We start from the raw sequence: 22,730 nt of genomic DNA, 5'->3' as shown, positions 1-22,730 counted from the left end.
GAAGTTACTTAACCCCCGTTTCAAATTTCCAAATTATTATCTAATTTTTTCGATCCGTGCGCCACCTAACGGAATTTTTTCTCCTTTTGTTCCTTTGTCACGGTGTCTTAACCTTTATCTGAGGTTTCATGTTTGTAGCTTAATGAGAAGTTACTTTAAAATCGATCTTAAAACACCAAATTTCCAAATTCTTATCTAAATATTTCGATCCGTGCGCCACCTAACGGCATTTCTTTCTCCTTTTCTTAAATTTTCTCGGCGTTTATCCTATCTGTGAAGTTTTACAGTTGTAGGTCAATGAGAACTTACATAAAAATCAATCCCAAAATTCCCTCTGTTTCGTACAATTTTTCTAAATATCTCATCCCGTGCGCCCCCTAGCGAATCGTTTTGTATCGTGTCATCGGCTGTCATCGACCTCTGCATTAAGTTTGAAATTTCAAGTCTCTAGCTCATCGAGAAATTACTTAAAAGCTGGTTTGTAAATTTTCAAATTCTTATCTAATTATTTCGATCCGTACTTCACCTTTCCTTTTGTTGCATTGTCACGGTGTTCTAACCTATGTGTAAAGTTTCAAGTTTGTAACTCAATGAGAAGTTACTTAAAAATCGATTGCAAGATTTGTATGTAAAGCGGACAAACATTCAACCGACCTAATATAAAGGAAGTAAAATAGATTTGTGACATATACTTAAGTAAATGAAGTTAACACAGCTTCTTGATTTAACTTAACTTTGAGTATATTTTTTCCATTTCACGTTTCCTCAGCAAAACTATGACTCCATAGAAACCTAACGCAAGCACGCCCACAATTAACAGGGCAACCGTAAAATAGTAAATAAATAAATCGAATAAATGTAACTGATTAGATGGCATGCCAACGCCAATTGTTCGCAATTGTGCGCCACCCTCATGTCGCAATACATAATTCATCCAATAAATGCACGTCTCCAAGGCACCTAAAGGCCGATCACGAAAGGTTGTAGATACCCGACGAATTGTCAGCGCATATGTGTTATCCTCTTTAAGCGTTTGCAAAGCCCATTTCAGTGACGTTTCTGTTAGATTCGCTTGGTTTATTTGTATACCAACACCAAGCTGCACGGCCAATGCCATATTTTGCATTTCATTACGAAATATGGGTAAACCCAACATTGGCACGTGTCGTACTATACCCTCCTGCAGGCTAAGTAAATCTCCATTCATTATAAATGTACGTACATGTGGATGTGCCAGAATGTCTGTTTGTGTTGTTGCGTGTTGTACCATTATATTTGCAGGTAAATTCTTTAAATCGGTATAATCGTGACATGTCCATAACACGCGTTCTTTCATTTTTACCAAAGTATTTGTAAGTAAATCGAATATAGATTTGGGTATATCGGCGCAAAGTTGTTCATTACCTAGATTTATGTAGATAACGCCAGTACGCGATTCTTCCAAAAAGCGTCTTATAGGCCAAGGTAATTCACGTGGCGGTCGTATGTGCATGCCACCAGCTGCGATTGTGTTGGCTAACATTGGACGTGGCGTTATAAGTGGAACGTGACTATTGAGCAGGAGTATCGCTAGTTCAGCTTGTAGAGTGGGTATGTTGAGTACGGAAGCTCCTGTGAAAATATCAAATATAGTATGAATATATGAACAAATTTATATAACAAAAAGTAAATTCTAAGGCTTAAGGATATATATGTAATTATACCCAGTTGTGCAAACATTACTTTGTACAGCTCTTCGCACACAACATGCGTAATTAGAATTTAAAAAGGAAGGGGTTTGCAGAAGGCTGAGGCACCACTCAGTCAATGGAGATCCCACACAAACCTCAACTTATTTAAAATACAGTCTTTAATAATATTGAGTTGACCGGCCAATAAAGACCTTACATACATAGAGGTGCCAGCATTTGTTTGAAGACCAAAGGGAAAACCCCCAATTAAGTAGCAGGTCCTATGTTATAAAATACCTCTGTACTTTTGGAAAATGCCAGACGATTTCCCGAACCTCGGGATCTGCCAACTCTGCCACTCTTAGTAGCTGAAGCTTTTACCTTGCTAGCGCAGGACACGAACACAACGTGCTAAAAACGTTTCTTCCTGCAGCTTGCATTTCCTACATCTGCTGTTAATGACGATGTCTAAAGAATAAGCGCTTGACGCCAGAAGGCAGTGTCCAGTTAGTCAAGAGCCTTAAGTCTTTTCTGTTTAGAGATATGGGCAAATTTGTAAGTCTAATATCGTAGGATTTTCAAACGAACACAGAAATTTTGCAGCCAAGCGCTTCTATCCACACCTATCCTGCTTGATGAATCATATGCAGCTCCTGCCTCATTTTGATTTCGCCCAAACGGATTGGGACGTCTATTGTCGTTTCAGCGAGTGTTGCATCCTCCTTTGCCAACATATCGGCCTTTTCTTTACCTTCTATCCCTTTATGACCGGGAAGCCAGTATATATGTACGGTTTGGCCTGAGCGAAGAATTTCCAATGCTTCTTTGCATCCAAGACGCTTTTTGAAGAAATACTGTGTGAGATTATTGCTTTAGTCTCAGCCTAACTATCGATGTATATATTGACGGGACTGAAGCGACTTCTGTTATGCTTATCATTTAAGATCGGCATACCGCCTCAAGTTTTTTGGTATATGTACCTTTTTGTGTCGCTGTCCACCAAACAAGGATTTCATAGCAAAGTAACGGTTTGACACACCAGCAGTCCCTTGGGCTCACACATTTGTTCTGTATGCGGCTAGCACTAGAGCTGTAGCATTGTGTAGTCATAAGGGAGGTGCGGCAGTCGCACCTCTAGAGCTGATTGAAAGGTTCGTATGGTCCTAAGACAGCGATTGGAATGCAACGTTATAAATGGATTGTGATATATCCACTTCTCCGTTTATTTTGGGGTCGAAGGTGGAAAACTTCTTTCCTAGGACGGAGGCACAAGGACCTCCTGCACAATAAGCGGCTTTACCTCAAATAGGTGATGAGGAGTTACGTTATGTCTAAAGCATAGCCGAGTTTTGTTGAGTTGAGAGGAGAGGTCAATAAGGGGTTATGGAAGCTCATACCGGAATACTTGGAGTTTATATTCAATAAATGAAAAAAGGATTGTGAGTAGAAGAAAGATGCTTAGTCGTTCTCCCGAGGTCACCCGATAAAATCAAGCCTCCCCAGTGTTATCGGGGCACCAGCCTAGTCCTAGTGCTTGCCAAAGTACGGGAAGAGGTGATTACAACCCATTACCCTTTTCCCAAGATTTGGGTACAACATTTCCTTCACATTTTTGTTTATATGGAGGTGCTAGTCTGGTCATCGTAGCCAGTTTGCTTCACAGGCTTGGTACTCGGACTTTATACTCCCCTGTCAGTCACTCAAAAGCAGACTTGTCATCTCCAACGTATTTGTCAGCGAACGGCCTTCGAATGTCACTGTCTCACGGGACAATGCCAAGCGCCCGCTCTCTCGGTTGGTTGCTAGTTACGACTTACTTGGTGCTCGATAATTCCAGGAGAGCTGTTCTACCCTCTCTACAAGAATGACTTCGCCATGCTTCTTCTCATTAACTTCTGCTCTCCGCTAGGGCAGCAGCAGCTACGTTCAAATGTAGCAGAATATACCCGCTGGCTTCAAACCATCCCGACAAAGAAGGAACAAACGAATCAAACAACACTTCTTATACACATGAAGTCCGGTTACATCCGAACTTACGCTATACTGTTGTGTGTGTGTTGCTCCGATACCACCTTTACTTGATACCTGTACTCATATAAAAGGATTGAAGAAAGTAATTGATACCGAAATAATTATTGAGGGAAAGTACCCGCTATTTACTCGCATCGCACTCATTAAAAATCTCAGCAAAACTTATGAAAATTAATGCGTACCCCCAGCGGGTTAGGGGGTCCGAATATACCCGCGGTAGGTATGCCTGTCGTAAGAGGCGACTAAAATAACAGATTAAATATGCTGTGTAGCGCAACCCTTTCAGGTTGCCAGCGCATCATATAGCTTCTCCAAACCCAATTGTCAACCTCACCTACCCGTGGCGAATCCTGTTTCACTAACAGACGAGGCTCTGGCCACCCCAAATTTGGGGGTGGGGAGGGAGGGATGGCCTGAAGGTTTAATGTGGCCATATAAATCGTTCCCGAGATGGTCGGGCTAGCAACTTAATGGTGTTGTGTTACAGGAGCGTACCGGATCTGTATCCGGCAATGGACCATCACATCGATAACACTCCCCAAAGCCTTCGGGGAGAAACCTCATCGCTACAACAACAACAACAACAACAAAAATAATCCCTTACTTATTAAAGCAACTATATATTTCCCTTCTTTTCACTTGCCTTCGAAATGCGCCAAATGTTTCCGTATCAACTGCTCCTGAGCACCCCAATTACTTTTCACAAACTGTTTGCGACGTGACAAACAGCTACGTACTGTCCCCAAGCGTGCCCAATAGCTCATTTCCCGTTCGTAGTGTACATAATCGTTAGGCGAACAAGCAACAGGTACAATTTGTTCTAGCACGTGTTCCATGTAGTTCTCGAAATTTGTACTCACAATACCAATGGTGGGTTTATTGTAAAAATGCCCCACAGCCAGCAGAGCTTCCGTGTAGAATAAATCGACAATCACCAGGTCATAATCGAATTCTTCGATTGGTAAATGAAGTAACTTTTGCATGGCTGCATTGGACATGAAGTAGTCGACTGCTGCACCTCCCACACTGGCCATTGACTTTTGCATTGCTGACTCGGTTAGTTGACTTAATTGGAGATGACCACCTGCTTGGCTGCCGGTAACATCTAACACTGTGGATAAAAGGGAGAATAAGTAATTATAAGAAGGTAATAGGAATATAATTAAATAACGTTTTAAAATCTGCAATGTAGGAAGGTACAAATTGAGATGAACAAGAAAATATGCACGAAGTTCAATAATTTCCCATTCATGTAATGCACGTGCTAGTGGGAGGAAGTTCATGTGACATCAACAGAATTTGTGGGCTGCATTTATATGATGCGGTGGGTATATATTTTCATTATATGCATTAACGCGGTTTAAGCTAAACTTAATTGACGGCGTGAATTTTCACATTGGGAGCTGTGGCAAATAGATTGAAAACTTTAAAAAATTGGATGCAATGTTCGAAAATATTCGAAAGAAATTCCAAAAATAAAAGCTCACGCTGGCAAGGGGTTAAGGTTCTTGCTCTAGTTATCATACTTCGGATCAGTGGCTGCAAACAGCCATGTGGTCGAATGTGATAGGCGGTCACATTCTGCACGAGATGCCTCTGGAGATGACAACTCGACAAAGCACTACGTGAATATATCAAAACCCGCAGACGACGCTAACTGGCCTATTTATTTTACCTATGGTTTGACCACCACTGGTTACTCTCATCTATGCGGGTTGCCTCATTATTTGGGTATGAAATCCTACTAAGATGGTTGTTGGGCTAATACTGTAGCTGCCTCTGTTTCGTTAAAGTCCAGGAAGACCTCCGAGTATGTTCTGGATTTATTAAAATTAAGTTGGCGTTGTATAGGCAGTTGAAGTTTGACCCAGTTTATCGCCCAGTATGGTGATTTCTATAGCTTGGACGGGACGCAACTAGACGAAAGAGTACGGCCAACCACATAGATAAAAGAAGGATTGCAAGAACCCCCAGCGGGTTAGGGGGCTTAGAATATACCCGCGGTATGTATGCCTGTCGTAAGTGGAGACTAAAATACCAAATTGATTCAAAGGGGTTGTGTAGCGCAACCCTCACTTACCTGTGGCAAATCCTTTCTTTAACAGCCGTTGCTCTGGCGGCCCCCAGTTTCTCATGGATCCAGGGGGTGGGAGGGCGTTATGGTCTAGAAGGTTTCATGTGGTCATACCAAATCGTTCCCGAGATGGTCGGGCTTGCTGCACCTTAATGGTGCTTGTTATCGGAACGTACTGGATCTTCATCCGGCAAAGGACCTTCAACATCTATAACACTCCCCAGGGCCTTTCGGGTAGTATCCCTATCGCTACAATAACAAAAACAACAAGGATTGCAAGAAACCTCGACGAATCATCTTCGTGAGACTATCTTAAGTGGCGGAATTTCTTCGAGTTGCGGAGGGGCATCGGAACCGATAATCCAAGCAAGCTCGGTGCAGGGAGCCGCTATTAGTTTCAGTACTAAAAGGGCGGTGAGGGTCATCAGCCGAGAGCTTGTGTTCACGCCTACAGGAAATCTGAGCAGGTTTGCTGATGAGCCATTGCAATATTTACTTTAAACCACAGAGCCAACTGTGTAATCATCAGAAAAGCTTATAGATCGCGGAGTGATTGACAATCACTAAATGTTCCGGGAAAATTACGTCAGTGCATTTTCCTGCGATGGATTGGTGTCTATCGACGGCGAGGGAAGGTTAACCGAAATGCGAATGAGCCCAATGTAAAAGCTTTTAAAAGTGAGTGGAAATACTAAACTCAAACTGAAAAATCGGTCATAAATCTCACTTACAATGTTTCCAAAATTGATATTCAGGCTCCACAATAATTTCCTTAATATTTTCCACACGTTCATTTAAGCGATGACTGCTGTACACTGTGACCTTGAATAAAAAAACCGAATCATCAAAATAAAATTTACGAACACATACATAAAAATGCACACACATACATACATTATGCTCCCGTTTGGCCAACTCCAATACCAAACTTTGCATTACAGCAAAATGACCTTCACTTGGATGAGCAAATAAACCAAGAATTTTGGCTGCGTTGACTGACGGGCTCCATGTAAACGGACATAGTAAAGCCAATGCAAAGGGCAGAACGATGCGATGATTTAAATCTTTCCACTTGATGTAAATAAAAATATAAAAATAAGCAAGAAATATAAGTAGGTACATAATGTCATTTTATTAATCTTTTTAATATTACAAATATGAAAGTGGGGATTTAAGGATGTGTTGCTGTCCAAATGTTTGTTTTGAGTGGCTGGACAATTTTAGTTGAAATAACTAATTTTGGTCTAAGTAATTTTTATTTTTTTGTTTATAAAAACTAGATTCCTTGAAGAAGACGCGGAAGGGTCGAAACTCGTAGGATGGTAAAGGGAAATAACCCCCAGCGGGTTAGGGGGTTAGAATATACCATTGGTAGGTATGCCTGTCGTAAGAGGCGACTAAAATACCAAATAGATTCAAAGGGTTGTGTAGCGCAAACCTTTGAGGTTCCCAGGGCAATATATATGTAGCTTCTCCAACCCAATTGTCAACCTCACCTATCCGTGGCGAATCCTGTTACATTAACAACCGAGGTTCTGGCGACCCCGAACTCCTCATGGATCGAGGGGGTGGGAGGGCGGTATGGCCTAGAAGGTCGAATGTGGTCATAACAAATCGTTTCCGAGATGGTCGGACTTGGTACCGGAACGTACCGGACCTGCATCTGGCGAAGAACCATCAACATCTATAACACTCCCCAAGACCTTCGGGGAGTGTCCTTATCGCTGCAACAACAACATAAAGGGAAATAAAAATTTGGCCTACAAATTTATTGGTCATTAGGCTCGGTACCAGTTTTGCTTAATTTTGGAATTGTGTTCGAGGTCATATCGAAACTATTTTGGGAGTATCTCTAGATAATTTTGGAGTTGTTGAAGAGGTAGTTTCGAATTTTTTCGAAACTATATTCGGGTAATTTTAGGATAACTTCTGATCCATTTCAGTTCGAAATTCGGGACTTTTTCAGGATAATTTTGAAAGGGGTTTCGAAAACCTAGTAGAACTATTTCGGAATAGCTTCGGGACTACTTCCGGATAATATGGGGCCTTTTCGGAATTATTTCGGAATTATATCCGGATCAGTTCGAAACTAACGCTGGATAATTTCAGCATTGTTTTCAGGATAATTTTGGTACTATTACGAAATCAAGTCGCAATTATTTCGGAACCATCTCTAGACGCGCGGTCGCCGTGGTGTGGTAGTCGCGTGCTCCGCCTAACACACCGAAGATTCCGAACAAATGACCAATAAATTTGTAGGCCAAATTTTTATTTCCCTTTATGTTGTTGTTGTATCGATAAAGACACTCCCCGAAGGTCTTGGTTCTTGGTACTATTACGGAATCAAGTCGCAATTATTTCGGAACCATCTCTAGATGGGCGGCCGCCGTGGTGTGGTGGTCGCGTGCTCCGCCTAACACACCGAAGATTCCGAACAAATGACGAATAAATTTGTAGGCCAAATTTGTATTTCCCTTTATGTTGTTGTTGTAACGATAAGGACACTCCCCGAAGGTCTTGGGCCTTGGTACTATTACGAAATTAAGTCGCAATTATTTCGGAACCATTTCTAGACGGGCGGCCGTCGTGGTGTGGGGGTCGCGTGCTCCGCCTAACACATCGAAGATTCCGAACAAATATATATCAATAATTTAGAAACAGGTTTTTTCAATTAGAATAAGGTTTTCTAAACGGAAGTGATTTGGCAAACACTCCCAGTATATTTCTGCCATGAAAAGGTTCTCAGTCTGCCTTGCTGATGCCGCTCGGTGTCAGCGTAAGACATGTAGGTTTCCTTCTGCCAATTTGTAGGAAAAATTATAACGAGCACGATGGAGGTTGGAAGAGAAACACCACCTAAATTCTCTTCGGAGCAGGCATGCTTAACCAACGAACCGTTATCGATAATTAACGTTAATAAACGAAACGAAATGACTGAATGCTGTGTTGATTATCGTAACGAAATGATATCGGTTCGTTGGTTAAGCATGCCTGCTTCGGAGGTACATATATCGCGCTTTGCATTTTTTGGTTTTTTTTTTTTATTTCTAGAGAATTTCGAAACCTTTTCTTGGTTGCTTCGTAATCCTTTCGGAACTATTTCCGAGACATTTCCATGATAGTTTTGAGATTATTTTCGGATAAGCTCGAAAATATATTTGGGACTAATTCGGGTATACTTCAGGATAATTTTAAAAGCGACCCGAGACTATTTTTGGTTTATTTCGGGACTGTTTTGTGGATAATTGCGGGTACGTTTCAGGAAAACTTCGTCATTGTTTTCAAGGTCCTTTTAGGGGCAGTTTTCGTGCTTATCTCGGAACCATTTTAGTAAAATTTCGCATTTGGTTTCGCGCTTCTTTCAGATTTTTTCGGAATCATTTTGGGTGTATTTCAGATAGATTGTGCGACTATTCTGCCGTCGTAATAAAGAATGTGGTAATCGCGGCCGCCGCCGGGGTGATGGTAGCATGCTCCGACCACCACACGGAAGATCCTAGGTTTACGCCCTGGGAAAAGCAACATCAAAACTTTAGAAACAGATTTTCTTCACTTAGAAGAACATTTTTCTAAGCGGGGTCGCCCCTCGGCAGTGTTTGGCAAGCACGCCGAGTGTATTTCTGACATGAAAAGCTCTCAGTGAAAACTCATCTGCCGTGCAGATGCCGCTCGGAGTCGGATAAAACAAGTAGGTTCCGTTCCCCCAATTTGGAGGAAAAATTAAAAAGAAGCACGACGCAAATTGGAAAAGAAGCTCGGCCTAAAATCTCTTCGGAGGTTATCGCGCCTTACATTTTTTTTATAAAGACAACTGACATATCCTCTCTGAAATCTAAAAAAAAAAAAAAAAACAAAAAAATTAAAAAATTTACCTTCTAAACATGTTTACGTATTTAACAATGTAGTATATGTGACCCGGTCTATGAAAAGGTGGCTTATGACTCAAAAAAGAAATTGTGATTATTTCTAACTGTTATGTAGAATACTCAGCTGATGATTTTTATTCTGTAGCTGAGCAGTTTTAGATCTCGACGCTTAACAAACCTCCGCTTATCAACTACTCGGCAAAAAGAAATCCGTGCGTTATGCGACGCTTGGGCGTGGCTTAGAGGGTATTAATCCATTGGGTGTTATTATTATTATTTCGGGATCGCCTTCGGAAAAATTTCGGGATCATTTCGGCATTCTGTATAATTTTCGGATTATTTCAGAGCTGGTCTAATAAAGCTTTTTTTAGCACGATTTTGCTTATATTTCGGAAATGTTTGTTATCCATAGAAAGGAACACAGATTCATTGAAATTTCAGCTGTGGCGGTTTGAGTGACATATTTACTTTACGCTAACTTTAATGGATTTTCAAAATAACAAATATTACTTGTACAATAAAAAATAATTGCATAAAAGAATACCTACAATACATGTCCATCACACCAAAAAAGATAAAACGGTTATACATATATAAATGTAAATGGCTTTAAATATGTTTGTAGGTTCTTTTCCTTGGAAAATTTAAATAAAAAGGTAATGCAATTTTCATAGTTCCCTTAGATATTATAAACCATACAATTTCTGTTTAGCTGACTAAAGCTCTGAACTTTACTTGTACAATCACTTTGATTTGATTGCCTATTGTTAGATGGTTCTCATTACAAGAGGGTCTTTTATGTTGCTGCTGCCTTCTTCATACCCACAGCCAGAAAAGTTTTACATTTCTATTTCAATCAAAATTGCAAACGCTAAAATGTTGTAGCCAAATATTTCTATTATCTTATTTAAATCAGCGCATTTAAGGCTTTGCAGTTGAAAGAAAGAGTGAATATAGAAATAAAAGTTCTGAATGTGACAGAATTAGATGCTTTTGCATTTAAATTTAAATAAGCGAATAAGGTAGGCTGCCTGGATGTTATTGCAGACTTAAGAAGGTAAAATACAAAAGACACATTATAAAAAAGTACCTCACATGATCATAATTTTTGCATATGCCCACTTAAGCCGGGATTTTCAGTGCGAGTTTAAATTCCAGTTAAAGTTGACTAGAGTTTAACCCTGCCACTTTTGAGCTCAACTACAGTGCGATCGAGGGTGGTCTGGGAGTGCCTGACCTCGCTTGCGATTGCATCGAATTACTTTACAATTAAGATTATCTAGGTCCCGGGTAACTGTCAAGCGGATCTCTTAGCCCGCATCGGTACAATTGAACCGGATGAAGATGGCTGTAGGGATTTCGGGATTCCGATGGCCACCTATGGATTGCTCCTCCATAACTTGGCATCGAGTCACCTCAGCAAACGTTGGGCAGACACCACGTCTTGTAGGGTAGCAAGATCTTTCTGGCCGAAAGTGGATGGCAGTAGGTCTGCTGAAATAATTGGGTTCACTAAGGCTCACCTATCAATGGTCATTGGGATTTTGACAGGGCTCTGTCCCATGGGTATTCATGTGGTACGTCTCAATATACTGGGAAATCAATCCTGCTGCAGCTGTATGGAGGATGATGAGGTGGAATCGCCAAATCACTTTATGCTTGATTGCCCAGCTTTCGCCAGAACTAGGCGAAAGTACTTCGGTTGCGACTCACTTGGATCTCCCGAGGATTTCTCCAAAGTTGAGATCGGTATAATTCGGAGCGTTATCGTTGCTACCCAACGATTCTCTAAGTAGCTAGATCTAAGTCACCGTTATTTTTGTTGTATGTGGTATCACAACGGACCTTCGTGTTTTCCAAGTGAGATTTCCTTATCAGGGCAGCAGTCAATTAGTTACTTAATCTACTCGTGTCCCAGGTACCAGAATGCGAGAAGAATTCATGAAACCCTTTACAAGGAGCTCAACATACAACCATACAACATAATATATATTTCACGGAATCAAGAATTGATCGAGTCTTTCAAGAAATTTATTAATAATATATTTAGTACACTAAAAATCTTTAATTCATTGCAATAACAAATATTCATTACTGTATGCTAAGTTAAATACCTGAAATTTAAACTCACGTCTGATTCCAGTTGCAGACAGTATTGTTTCATAAAATCATATCACCAACTATACTCATATGCATGTATATATTAAGTTATAATAATTTTAAATTCAAGTTATGTACATGAAAAGATACAAGAAAAGAAATAATACATATTCTCGAAGCGTGGCTAGCGTATAGAGACCTAAGGAAAAAAAAAAATTAGGGCAGCTACCACCTAACCTAACTAAGCTTAACCATGCCACTTCGGCCGCTTAAACTGAGATGAGCAGCAAAATTTTATGTTATCGAACAAGGCAAGGTTAAACACGGGTCAACTTTAACTAGAGTTAAAACTCGCTCTGAAAAACCAGGTATTAATCTAATTTATCTAATCTTACTATCTGTATTTCGGAACTCTGTGAGAATAACACATTTTCTTGGCGTTTTCTTCAAGATAATGCGGAGGCTAACAGTTTGTTCAATAACTAAAAATTTTGAAAAGTGTTTATATAAATTAAGATTATGATTCATCCACAAATTTAGCATCATCCCTCTCAAAAAAAAAAAAAACAAATAAGTAACAGTTCGACAAAGTTTAGACCTCAAATTAAGTCAATACTTTTCCAAAGTCCTTCAATACACTGAATCCAGTTTCGGAATTTTAAAGTTGATTCTGGTTTTTGAGAAATTTGCACCTGAAAATGCTAAAATTAGCTTTTTCTGCTATATTCAATAATTTTCGTTACCAAAACATTTTTTTTATTGCAAAACAACACAGATTCGAAAGCGCAAAATGTAATTTTAGTTTCTAGAAGGCTCCTCGACCAGGGGCTAAAGATCAAATACGACAGAGGTAGAGAAGAGATTCGTCGGCTTCTTTTCGGTAACAACCGTTACCGCTAAGTTATTATTTCATTATCGGCTTGCTACCGATGGCAAATTCTTATCGTCATCTGCTTTTAAACACCGAGCCACCAGCTTCTTATTAGTAGCTTCCCGGCTTGTTATCGATATTAAAGTTTTATCGGCATTTGTTTCATAACAAACCGAGTATTCGTTGTTAACAAATTAGTAACACTTTAGTAGGCGGCCGATGTGGTGTGGTGGTAACATGCTTTGCCTAACACACAGAAGATCCTGGGTTCAAGCACCGGGCAGCAACAACACAAATTTAGAAACAGTTTTTTCTTTTGAATTAGAAACAAGTTTTTCCAAACTGGATCGCCCCTCGGCAGTGATTTGGCAACTATGACGAGTGTATTTATGCCATGAAAAACTTCTCCATGAAAACCTTGCCTTGCCGATGCCGTTCGGAGTCGGCATAAAACATGTAGGTTCCGTCCCGCCAATTTGTAGAGAAAATTAAAAGGAGCAAAAAAAACTAGGCCTAAAATCTCTTCGGAGGTTAAAACACGTTGCATTAGTTTTTTATTTTAGCATTCTGATAGGAAACCAATAACTTTTCGATAACGAATTTATAAATTTTGGACTACAAATCAGCACTTTTTCTGTAATAGATCAGTAACTTTTTGATAAAACACCGAAATCTATTTGATAATACACCAATATATTTTGGATAACAAATCCATAACTTTTCGATAAGTAACCTACAACACGATAATAACACATTTCTTATACTTCGATAACAATCGATAACTTTAAATAGCAAATTGATAACTTTTTGCAAATATATCAGTAACTTTTCGAAAAATAATCGATATAATCAATCATTAACCTCTTTTATCGATATAAAATGAATAACACTTCGAGAAAAAAATCGATAACTATTCGATAGGAAATGTATAACACGCCCATGTACCGTCGATAACAAACCGATAACTCTTCGATGAGAAACCGTTAACACCTCGATAACAAATTTATAACACGGCGTCCGGTTTTGGTTCCTGCTTCTGTTTTGACTCTCAAACATCGTTTTTCTTCTTTTTATGTGGGCGCCGTCCCAGTAGAGAAAATGTCTTTATCTGCACTGGTGTATTTCTAGTGGATTTGGAACCATTACTAGTTCACCTGCAATCTCTTTTACTTGTTTTCAAATGGCGATATCGTTAGTGGTGGAAATTAACACCCGCAGGCATTACCTGTCCTATAGTTTCGAACTAGTGGAAATATAGCTACTATCAAACTAGTATTTTTGGTACTTTAGGTCTAGATCTGAAACGGAATTTTGTATCAACACTTGCTGACGTTCAAACAGGAACTGTACATCTATGTATGTATATGATTGGGTGGTTCAAAAAACGTTGTTAGCGCAAGTCAAAAATTTCAAGGTATGAAATAAAAAAACTTAATTATGAAATAGAAAACAGTTTCTCCTTGTACTTCATTCAATGTATCCACAAACAATGATTTATGGTGGAAAATATAACATTGGTAGAATTGATAATCAAATGAATTGAGCAATGTAAGAGAAAAATATTAGCGGCGTTTACAATGTTTTTTGAGCCACTCATTCATATGTGTGATAAAAAAAGTCTTTGCCAATTCCATATGGGAGTTTCCATTATTGCGCGATACTTTTGTGTAAAACTTTCATAATTTTAAATAAAACTGTCAAAGTAATGATTCAATTATTGTATGCAAAATGGACTTCAAGAAGTTAGAAATATAATGAGATAAATAACAAGTTAGAAAACTAGTTAATAGAAACAGGAAAGGTCAAAAAAGAACGTTATGGTCGCGACATTATAAATTTCATAAATTGTGTCGAACTCATGTCTTTACCATACCTTGTAAAATTTTCCCACTAAAGTCACTAAAACCATCTTACCATATCTTAATTTGAAATTGCATCTATTGATACCGGAATCCAAGAAAAACGACTACTTGACCCTTCTTGATATATTAGCACTTTAAAATGTTACGATCGCGATATGATTGTTTTTTTTTAGTGTTTATTGGGCACAATCTCCATAACTGGTTGTTGTATACAAACGAAATTCATCCTATCTTGGTAGTCTGAACAGCTCCTTTCGTGTGATACCCATATTGAAACAAAATATATTAAGGTCATCGTGGTCCAAACTTTGGGCAATATCTCAACAACGAGGGCTTACAAAGAAAAATTAATTGTACCAATAAAATTAGTGGACTTGACTAGTGTCCTAATTCCCGCTTGATTTAAATAAAATTCAAATTTGAGTATAGTGCCTTCAGTCTCAAAGAAAGTTTACCCAATGTTACCATCGCAACACTTATTAAACTTTGTCCCCTTTTCCTGTTACGGTTGCGACACCATTTCTTTTAAAACTTCGATTTTAACTAAGAGCCGTACATACTTCCGAAGATCTTGAGATTTGTTTCAAATTAAGGGAACAGTACCTATTTCAAATTTATCGCAGCTTATTTCGATGTGAAATAAGGGCAACTAAAAGAAATCTTCGCAACTACGATTACGGTTTTAAATATTTTTCAAATTATCTTGTTATCCACTTTAAACTGAGCTTACAACTTCGTCACAATATCTAAATGCAAAAAATTAATATATTATAATGCAGTAGCCTTACTTGAACGCATGTACACGTTTTTGTACAGTGCATGGCGGAATTTGTTTACTAGCTCAGACGGCAATAGTCTGATTTGGTGTAAACTCCCATATGGACACATCATAAGCGTACGCACTTTGATTTGGCTTATCAATGATCCGCACAAGAGTCAAACACAATACATAAACTCTTACACAGATTCTATTTTAGATTGAGTAAAATTTCTTAAATATGTTTCCACATAAATATTTTTTTTTGAATAAATTATTTGAGAATGCATTTTTCTTTTTTTTTTTGAAATATAAACTAGCGAGGCTTTGCCTTCAATGGCTTTCATTTATTTAATTGAATTCTTACGGTATTTAATTTTACCATTTTCTTCCAATTGATATTGTATTCTTTGGTGAAATAAATATTCATGAGATTTGTGCACTTTTTTTAAATATACTTTTCTTAAATTAAAACACTTCACATTTGTTTGATTTGCAGCATTTTAAAATTAGCTCGCACCCGCACCAATCCGGCATATAGAACTGATATGTGGCGATCAGTGGATCGCACAATCCTGGAATCCAGAGCGTAAATTGATTATGCACAGGCGTTCATGTGCTCTTTGTACATAGGTCACATACATATGTATATACATTAGACTGGGTCGATGTATTAACCGATATCGCGCCATCGATTTTTCGATAGGTTTTGGGCTCAGGAAAAAAAGTTCCACTACGCATACCCAAAAAATAATTTTCGAGCCTGCGAAAAAGAAAATGGCGAAAGGGTAAATTTTTCGACCAAAATATTCCCCAAAACCCAAAAAATATTTTTTTTTTTCATAAAACTGTTATCGCCAACGTTTTCACAACAGTTTTTTGAAAAAAAAAAAAAATATATTTTTGAGTTTTGGGTAGTGTTTTGGTCGAAAAATTTACCCTTTCGCCATTTATTTTTCGCAGGCTCAAAAATTATTTTTTTTGGGTATGCGTAGTGGACATTTTTTTCCTGAGCCCAAATCCTATCGAAAAATCAATGGCGCGATATCGGGTAACTTTCGTCCATACAAATCGACACAGGTTAATGTATATACATACATATTTTAACAAGTGTATGTATGGGTATTGCGTTGACGAAAAATATACATATGTGTAATTAGAATCGTGTATAATAACCTCCCAATGCCCTCAGCGCTGGAGATCGATGTTCTCATTGCACAATCAAGACTATGTGGGTACTAGCGCTTACGGTAGTCAATGTAGTTGTAGCTGATCGTAATGATTCTCATGAGACTGAATGAATTTTTTTGGTTTCATGTGGCATGCTACAGTGAAACAAATAAGAAAGGCTAAATTGCGCTGTAATCTATCACTTTATACCCCTATGTGGGTTTATTGCAAAAACTCTATACTTTGCTGATTTATGAGATATATGCAAGTATATGTTGAACAGCGCGATACATTTTTCAGTAGGGTGACAAAAGATCGATTGACGTTAAGACCATAAGATCAATTGGCCCTATCAACACTTCAAATAGTCATAAGCTCAATCGACTTCATGACTTTTCTTAATTTAAATTTATGCCTAGTTTGAAAATTTCCTTGACTTTATGACCATTTTGTGAAAGAGATCATAACAATAAATAGCAAATAAAGATCAATAGAAAGCCAAAAAACTGCTGCAAAATTGGTTAGGTATTTTGTTAAATATGTTCTTCTTATTTGAAAGGAGTCCCCATCGGTTCAGCTTTTCATACGATTTTGCGCCTTAATGAAACTATTATAAGAAAAAGGAGCGTGACGTCCGAAAATTTGTAATGTATAAAGTTACTATTCAGGTAATAAGAGTGGACTCTTCCGACTGCTTTTGACCGCCTTATATTCTCTCATTTATGCGCGTATATATCAACTTGTCTGGAGCAAAGCGCCGCCTTTGCCATGCGTAAAGGGTTGGCGGACTTCGATAAAAATTTTGAAAGGGACGGAACTATTCATATATTCTTGGACCATTTTGGGACTACTTGAACACCGAAATGCTTGAACTGTCGCAAAATTGTCCCGAAACAGCCTCGAACTTATTCTGAAGCTTTCCCGAAATTATATCTAAAACAATCCTGAAGTTATCCTGAAGTTATAATTTGTTCCGAATTGGTCGCGACTGGAGACTGTTCCAAATGATTTTGAAGTGGCTCTCTAACTTTTCGGTTTTGGTTTGGAAATGTTCTTGAAATGATCCTAAAGTTGTCTTGCAATGATTCTGGAGCCATCCCAAAATTTTCAAAAAATGAATACACATTTCAGTGCGGGCGTTTTTATATGACAATCCGAAAAGATTGGGACCAAGCCTGAATTAAAATCTTTTTTTATATTTTCATACGTATTTAGAATAAAACAAAATTGAGGTGAAACAGCAGTTTAATTCAGGAGTTTACGACAAAATATTGAAAATTTTCTTACGGTTCCACCTTAAGGACACCACTTTTTCAAAAAATGGGCAATTTGCAATACTAATCAATTCTGTGTCTAATTGTGTAACAAATCAAATATTTTTTAATGGACAGGCGAACGAGCATGGTTCAATTGAAATCTATTTCTACTTTGATATATATTCATGCCTAAGCGACTACATCTGGGTATAAAAATGTGAATAGCTATGGGTGAATGATTGTGTGGCTACTACCCAACACTTACATATGTATATGTCGTATGAACAAACATATTCACATACTACCTATTATAGTAGATTTTAAAACTAAATTGTGCTGACTCCTAGAAACTAAAACTAAAATTTGAGCTTTCATATAAACTTTTTTATGCCATGATAAAAGAAACAATTTTTGAAGCTCGCAATTTGTGAATGCTTTTTTTGTTGTTATTAGCATCTCATTTCTATATATAGCCTTTTGCCGCTGCTTCGTTTGCACAAAATAAAAGTGATAAGGGGCAAATGGTTTCTGAAAAATCCCGGAGAACTTTTAAAATTATCCGAAAAAAACATGAAATCATGCCAAAATATTCGTGAACAATCCCAAATTGCTCCTGAAAACAATTTCGATACGGGGATGGTTCCGAAACAATCTTGAAACGGTTCGAAATAAATTTCGAATTGTTTTCTAAACAATCCCGAAATGTTACCGAAATAGTCTTGAAATAATCCAAATGACACCAAATAGTATTTTAATAGTCATGAACCTCGAAATGTATTGGCAGCATTCGACTGATTCGATGATAGAAATTATACCTAAATAGCATCTAAAAATCGCAGAATAAACCCAAAACGGTCCGAGATAATCCCAAAAGGATCTGAAAACTATATTTAAATACCTCCGCATGTTACCTAACCGCTTCAGCGGCACTGTTGTTTTTTCATCTCGTTATTGCTGATCGAACCTCGTCTCAGTTGGGTGGTAGTATATTAATTGCAATTTCTTCGAATGTGAGTACGGCTTTTTCATCTTTCTTGGATGCTTCAACACTACCAACATTTAACACAGCAGCAAAGTGTTCTCTCCATAATCTAAGCATTCTCTGGACATTGGTTACCTGGTAGAGGCTTTCGCTCTCACATAAATTCGATCGGGGCTTAAAACCCTATATTTGTCGCAGAATTTGTTGGTAGAATTTGCGGTACCTATTCCTGCTGGCTAGTAACTCAAGCTCTTGGCACCCACGCTTTTTTAACTCTCTTTTTTTTTCGCTTCTTTCTTTCTTCACTTCATTACGCATACTTCTAGTTGCAGGTATTTTATTTCGTGATAACCGGTATTCCCAGGCGGATGTACGAAGCTCTCTAGAGAAATGCCACCACTGCCCATGTAATCTATGAGGTTGTCTTTTGGCTTCCAAAAGTCGGGTGTGGGAGCCGAGTTGCGAAATCTTTGTTTGCGTTCCTTACTTTATTGTTGCTTTTATGTAGTCGTGCAGTGGCTGGTGCGAATGTCAAGTGCGTCAAAATAGTGATCCGAGTCGACATTGGGACCTTGAATCGTGCACTGGAAGCCTTTTTTCATTTAGGGGCATCTGTTAAGATGTATAGATCTTTTTAGGATTAAACCTGGTTCTGGATATGACCCAGTTTCGCGTGGCGCAGAAGTCGACCAGCCACAATCTATTAGGTCAAATATCTTCGTGCAGGCAGAACTTGCCGAATATGCTGCCATATACCCCTTCCTTGCCCACCCTGGCGTAGAAGCCGTCAAGCCTGACTTTCATGGCGGGGACAACGTTCGTATATGCATTCTAGGCGCTCGTAGATTGAGTCCTTCCAACTAAAGTTATTACACTCCGTCGACGAATGAGTTATTAAACAAATTTGCCTTCATTGAAAACGCTTTATTCTTGCTTAGTAGCACAACTTACAAAAAGGACACATTTCTCCAATAGAAAGTATCCGGAAAAAGTTAACTGGTCCACTTATGTCGCCACTAAAAAGAGAAATGAGTAGGTAATAACAACAATAAATAGAAAACTATTTTCCTAATGCTTAAAAGTACCTGAAAATTATAGATGCATGAGTTTAAATCGACGTCATGACCATGAAATGTTTACGCCAAGCGAAGTCATTGTCCTTTTGCAGTATGAAGACCGTAATAAATTTGAATGGTAGTAGGTTGTACATTGAAACGAACGCAAACAGCTCAATAGCAGCCAAAATGTTGGAAAGGAAATCAGCGACCTTTTGATGTAGTTTCGTACATGCGTTGTCGCTTATGAATAAGGAAAAGAGTACAATGGAGCGATAATCAACCATCGACCGAGCGGCTGGTGAATTTGAATAGAAAACAAATGTCTTTGTATATTGTTTGTGTAAACAACAACAATGGATGAATGTCATTGATTACTTTATCAAGAAGTGGTCACGATTGCTACAAGGATGAACAAAAAATAACCAACGAGCCCAAAAAAAATAACCAAAAAGTAACCAACGATCCAAAAAACAGTTTTTATGATTTAACAAAAACAATAATCATGTGTTACATAGGCATAAGCATTCAACTCACTCAAAATCAAACAAAACACCAGTTCATTTGCTATATAAATAAAGTTATACATATGTTCATTAAAAATAAATGACTTAGTGCGGTTTTTAAAAAGTTGTACTTTTCTAAGTTTTAGATTGATATTACGGTGGCTTTATGTCAGACTTCAACTATCCCCCTGTCATGGCACAATTCTTTTGCCCTCATCAAATTGTTCACAGTAATGAACTCAAGTTTATTTCGTAATTTCGATTTAATTAAACTCAGTTGAAAAAACTTACGTTCTGCAGATGCGGAGCTGTGTGGAAGGCACATCAGATTAAATACAAAGTTGGATAAGTTATTGAACGCTTTTTTAAACCCATTTTTAAAAAGACTAACCTGATCCCAAAAAGCATCTAAATCCAGGTCACCTTTTAAATGATTTTTGGATAGTCTTAATAGGTTCCATTCCGTTATAAACGATTCTGCATCTGAGCACAATACATAGAAGAAATTATTTAAAAGTTGCATAATTGCTGTATTCGTTTGACATAGCGTATTTTTTGGAATAATAACTGACAAATCTTTAATATCTTGTCTACTAAAATCAAAGCGCATTTTTAACTGTTTCAGCACTTCAATATAAAACTCACGTATGGCATTCTTTATTTTAAATATTTCCATCTCTGAAAACTTCTTACACTGTAGGTAACTTTCAGCCTTAACTCCAATAAATATATCTTTTACAGGTAAACATCTACTTTGATCACAGAAGTCAAGGTTTGTTAGGTTTTGCACATTTTCTGCATATTGGTTATCCATATAATTACATGCAATTAGTTTAAAATTGATTTGGATTTGCAAATACAAGAAGGGTAGTCGAACATTTTCTGACTGAAATTCTTTATTTAAATAAAAAAACACCTTAACTTCTTGATCGCCCATTAAATTTGATAGATCTCTTGCTTTTATACCATTAACTTCTAGTACAGAAGACAAAAGTACAATTGTAAGGCTTCCCATTGCTCCAATATTCTATTGATAATGTTTTCGAGTGCTAGCCATCTAGTCAAGGAAAGCCCTAAAATTTTGTGTGGCGGTACATTACAATAATCTTGAAACTCTTTTAGTTCACAAATTCTTTTAGGGCTGTATGAGAAAATTTTTTATATATTTCGACATAAAGTTTCGATTTCCATAGGGAGTTTCATGCACGCATAACTTGAACACAAATGCAACGAATAGCAACTACATTTTAAATAAAAAAAATTTGTGTCTTTTCCAAACTTGGCCTTTAAGCTATTGAATTCTCCAGCCATTGTACTTGCACCATCTTTTGCTAGTCCAATAAGATTTTCTAATGGGATATTGTTGTCATCAAGAAACGATTTTATGCTTTGATAAATAGACTCAGCATCTGCTTGTACCAATTCGATCAACGTTAAAAATCTGTCATTTATTGTTCGAGATATCCTATCAAAATACCGTACTACTAAAACCAAACACTTTCTATTTGAAATATCCGTTGTCTCATCAACGATTAGAGAAAACTTTGAACATCGCATTGCACACCTTATTTAGTTTATTTCCGTGCCTAATTTTTCAACGATTTGAGTGGTTTTTGTCCGCCCGCTCTTCAAAGCTTTGGCTATACTGGAATCTGGACAACATTCCCTTACAAAATTCGGCAAATAATCCATCAGCAAAAATGGAAGGTTGTGTTTAACAATAAACATAGCTAAAATTTGCTCGGCATTGCCTACTTGTCTACAAAGATTTACTTGCTCACCACCTTAATACGAATCTATTTTTAACTGGTTCTTTTTTGTTGCTCCAGTTGAATATGTGACTGCTTTTTACTATGTTTTGTCAAATAGCTAAAATGGTTCATTAAAAATGTTTCACATATTTTGCAATATGACTTTTCCTGTTTTTCCTCGAGCCAAGAAAACTTTTCAGCCCACTCTACACGAAATTTACGCCGCAGTGTAGTTTTCTCACTAAAAATTTGGAAAAAAAAACTTGACAAGTCTTTATTGAATTATGATCTGTTTGTTGCACTTGTTTGAAATTACAATTAATAGAATACAATAGCTGGTTAAGCTATTTAAACACTACTGTGATACTACAATACAAACCTTTGACTTGGGACCGGCTCTTCTTTTTCGACACAATCATCATTCCCGCAGCTACTACTTTCTGCTTTTTTCTGTCGAACAACGAATCTAATAAAATTTTAATATAAGTAAGTAATTATGATAATTTGCAAAATATAACTTACTTATCCATTTGCACAGCCAAATAATTTACAATTTTCTCGCACAAATTCAATTGAAAAAACGCTCGTTGCTAGTGATGAGAGTGCTTATTTATATTTATGTTATCGAAACAACACAGTCGTTATTATTTGAAGCTAAGATGTATTCATCTTAAAGTTTGTTACCGTATAGTCAGAAACAGTCAGAATGGGTCAGCAAAACTGCCAAAAGCTGACGGGTTTCATACAAGAAATAGGTTAGTGCTAACATTTTCTGACTG

The 22,730-nt window shown here is 37.7% G+C and overlaps 1 protein-coding gene across 4 annotated transcripts; it reads right to left on the bottom strand.

Annotated features, from left to right (window-relative positions):
* Positions 1–716: 716 nt before the first annotated feature.
* Positions 717–19,940, bottom strand: Ugt317A1 (UDP-glycosyltransferase family 317 member A1). 4 transcript variants are annotated; one of them, XM_067774623.1, is made up of 6 exons: positions 19,725–19,940; positions 18,556–19,655; positions 6,666–6,846; positions 6,507–6,597; positions 4,345–4,812; positions 717–1,611 (listed from the first exon to the last, which is right to left on the bottom strand). In XM_067774623.1, the coding sequence occupies exons 3-6, from the start codon at positions 6,669–6,671 to the stop codon at positions 725–727; spliced, it is 1,452 nt and encodes a 483-aa protein (XP_067630724.1). In that variant the 5' UTR covers positions 6,672–6,846; positions 18,556–19,655; positions 19,725–19,940; the 3' UTR covers positions 717–724. The 4 variants fall into 4 exon arrangements, with proteins under 4 accessions (XP_067630724.1, XP_067630723.1, XP_067630721.1 ...); XM_067774622.1 differs by having other exon boundaries at positions 6,670–6,846; positions 19,725–19,939; XM_067774620.1 differs by lacking the exons at positions 18,556–19,655; positions 19,725–19,940 and adding an exon at positions 15,599–15,797 and having other exon boundaries at positions 6,670–6,846.
* Positions 19,941–22,730: the final 2,790 nt, after the last annotated feature.

This window comes from Eurosta solidaginis, chromosome 3 (genome assembly GCF_040869045.1).
Source record: "Eurosta solidaginis isolate ZX-2024a chromosome 3, ASM4086904v1, whole genome shotgun sequence".
Lineage (NCBI taxonomy): Eukaryota > Metazoa > Arthropoda > Insecta > Diptera > Tephritidae > Eurosta > Eurosta solidaginis.
This window is presented reverse-complemented; position numbering and strand designations above follow the sequence as displayed.

Bases quoted from the DNA above. Each gene is read 5' to 3' on its own strand.
- Ugt317A1 (XM_067774620.1), bottom strand. From the start codon at position 15,661: ATGAATATTTATTTCACCAAAGAATACAATATCAATTGGAAGAAAATG. The intron at 6,847-15,598 runs GTAAGAATTCAA...ATTTACATCAAG, and splicing joins AAATGGTAAAATTAAATACC to TGGAAAGATTTAAATCATCG. The intron at 4,813-6,506 runs GTAAGTGAGATT...TTTTATCCACAG, and splicing joins ATATCAATTTTGGAAACATT to TGTTAGATGTTACCGGCAGC.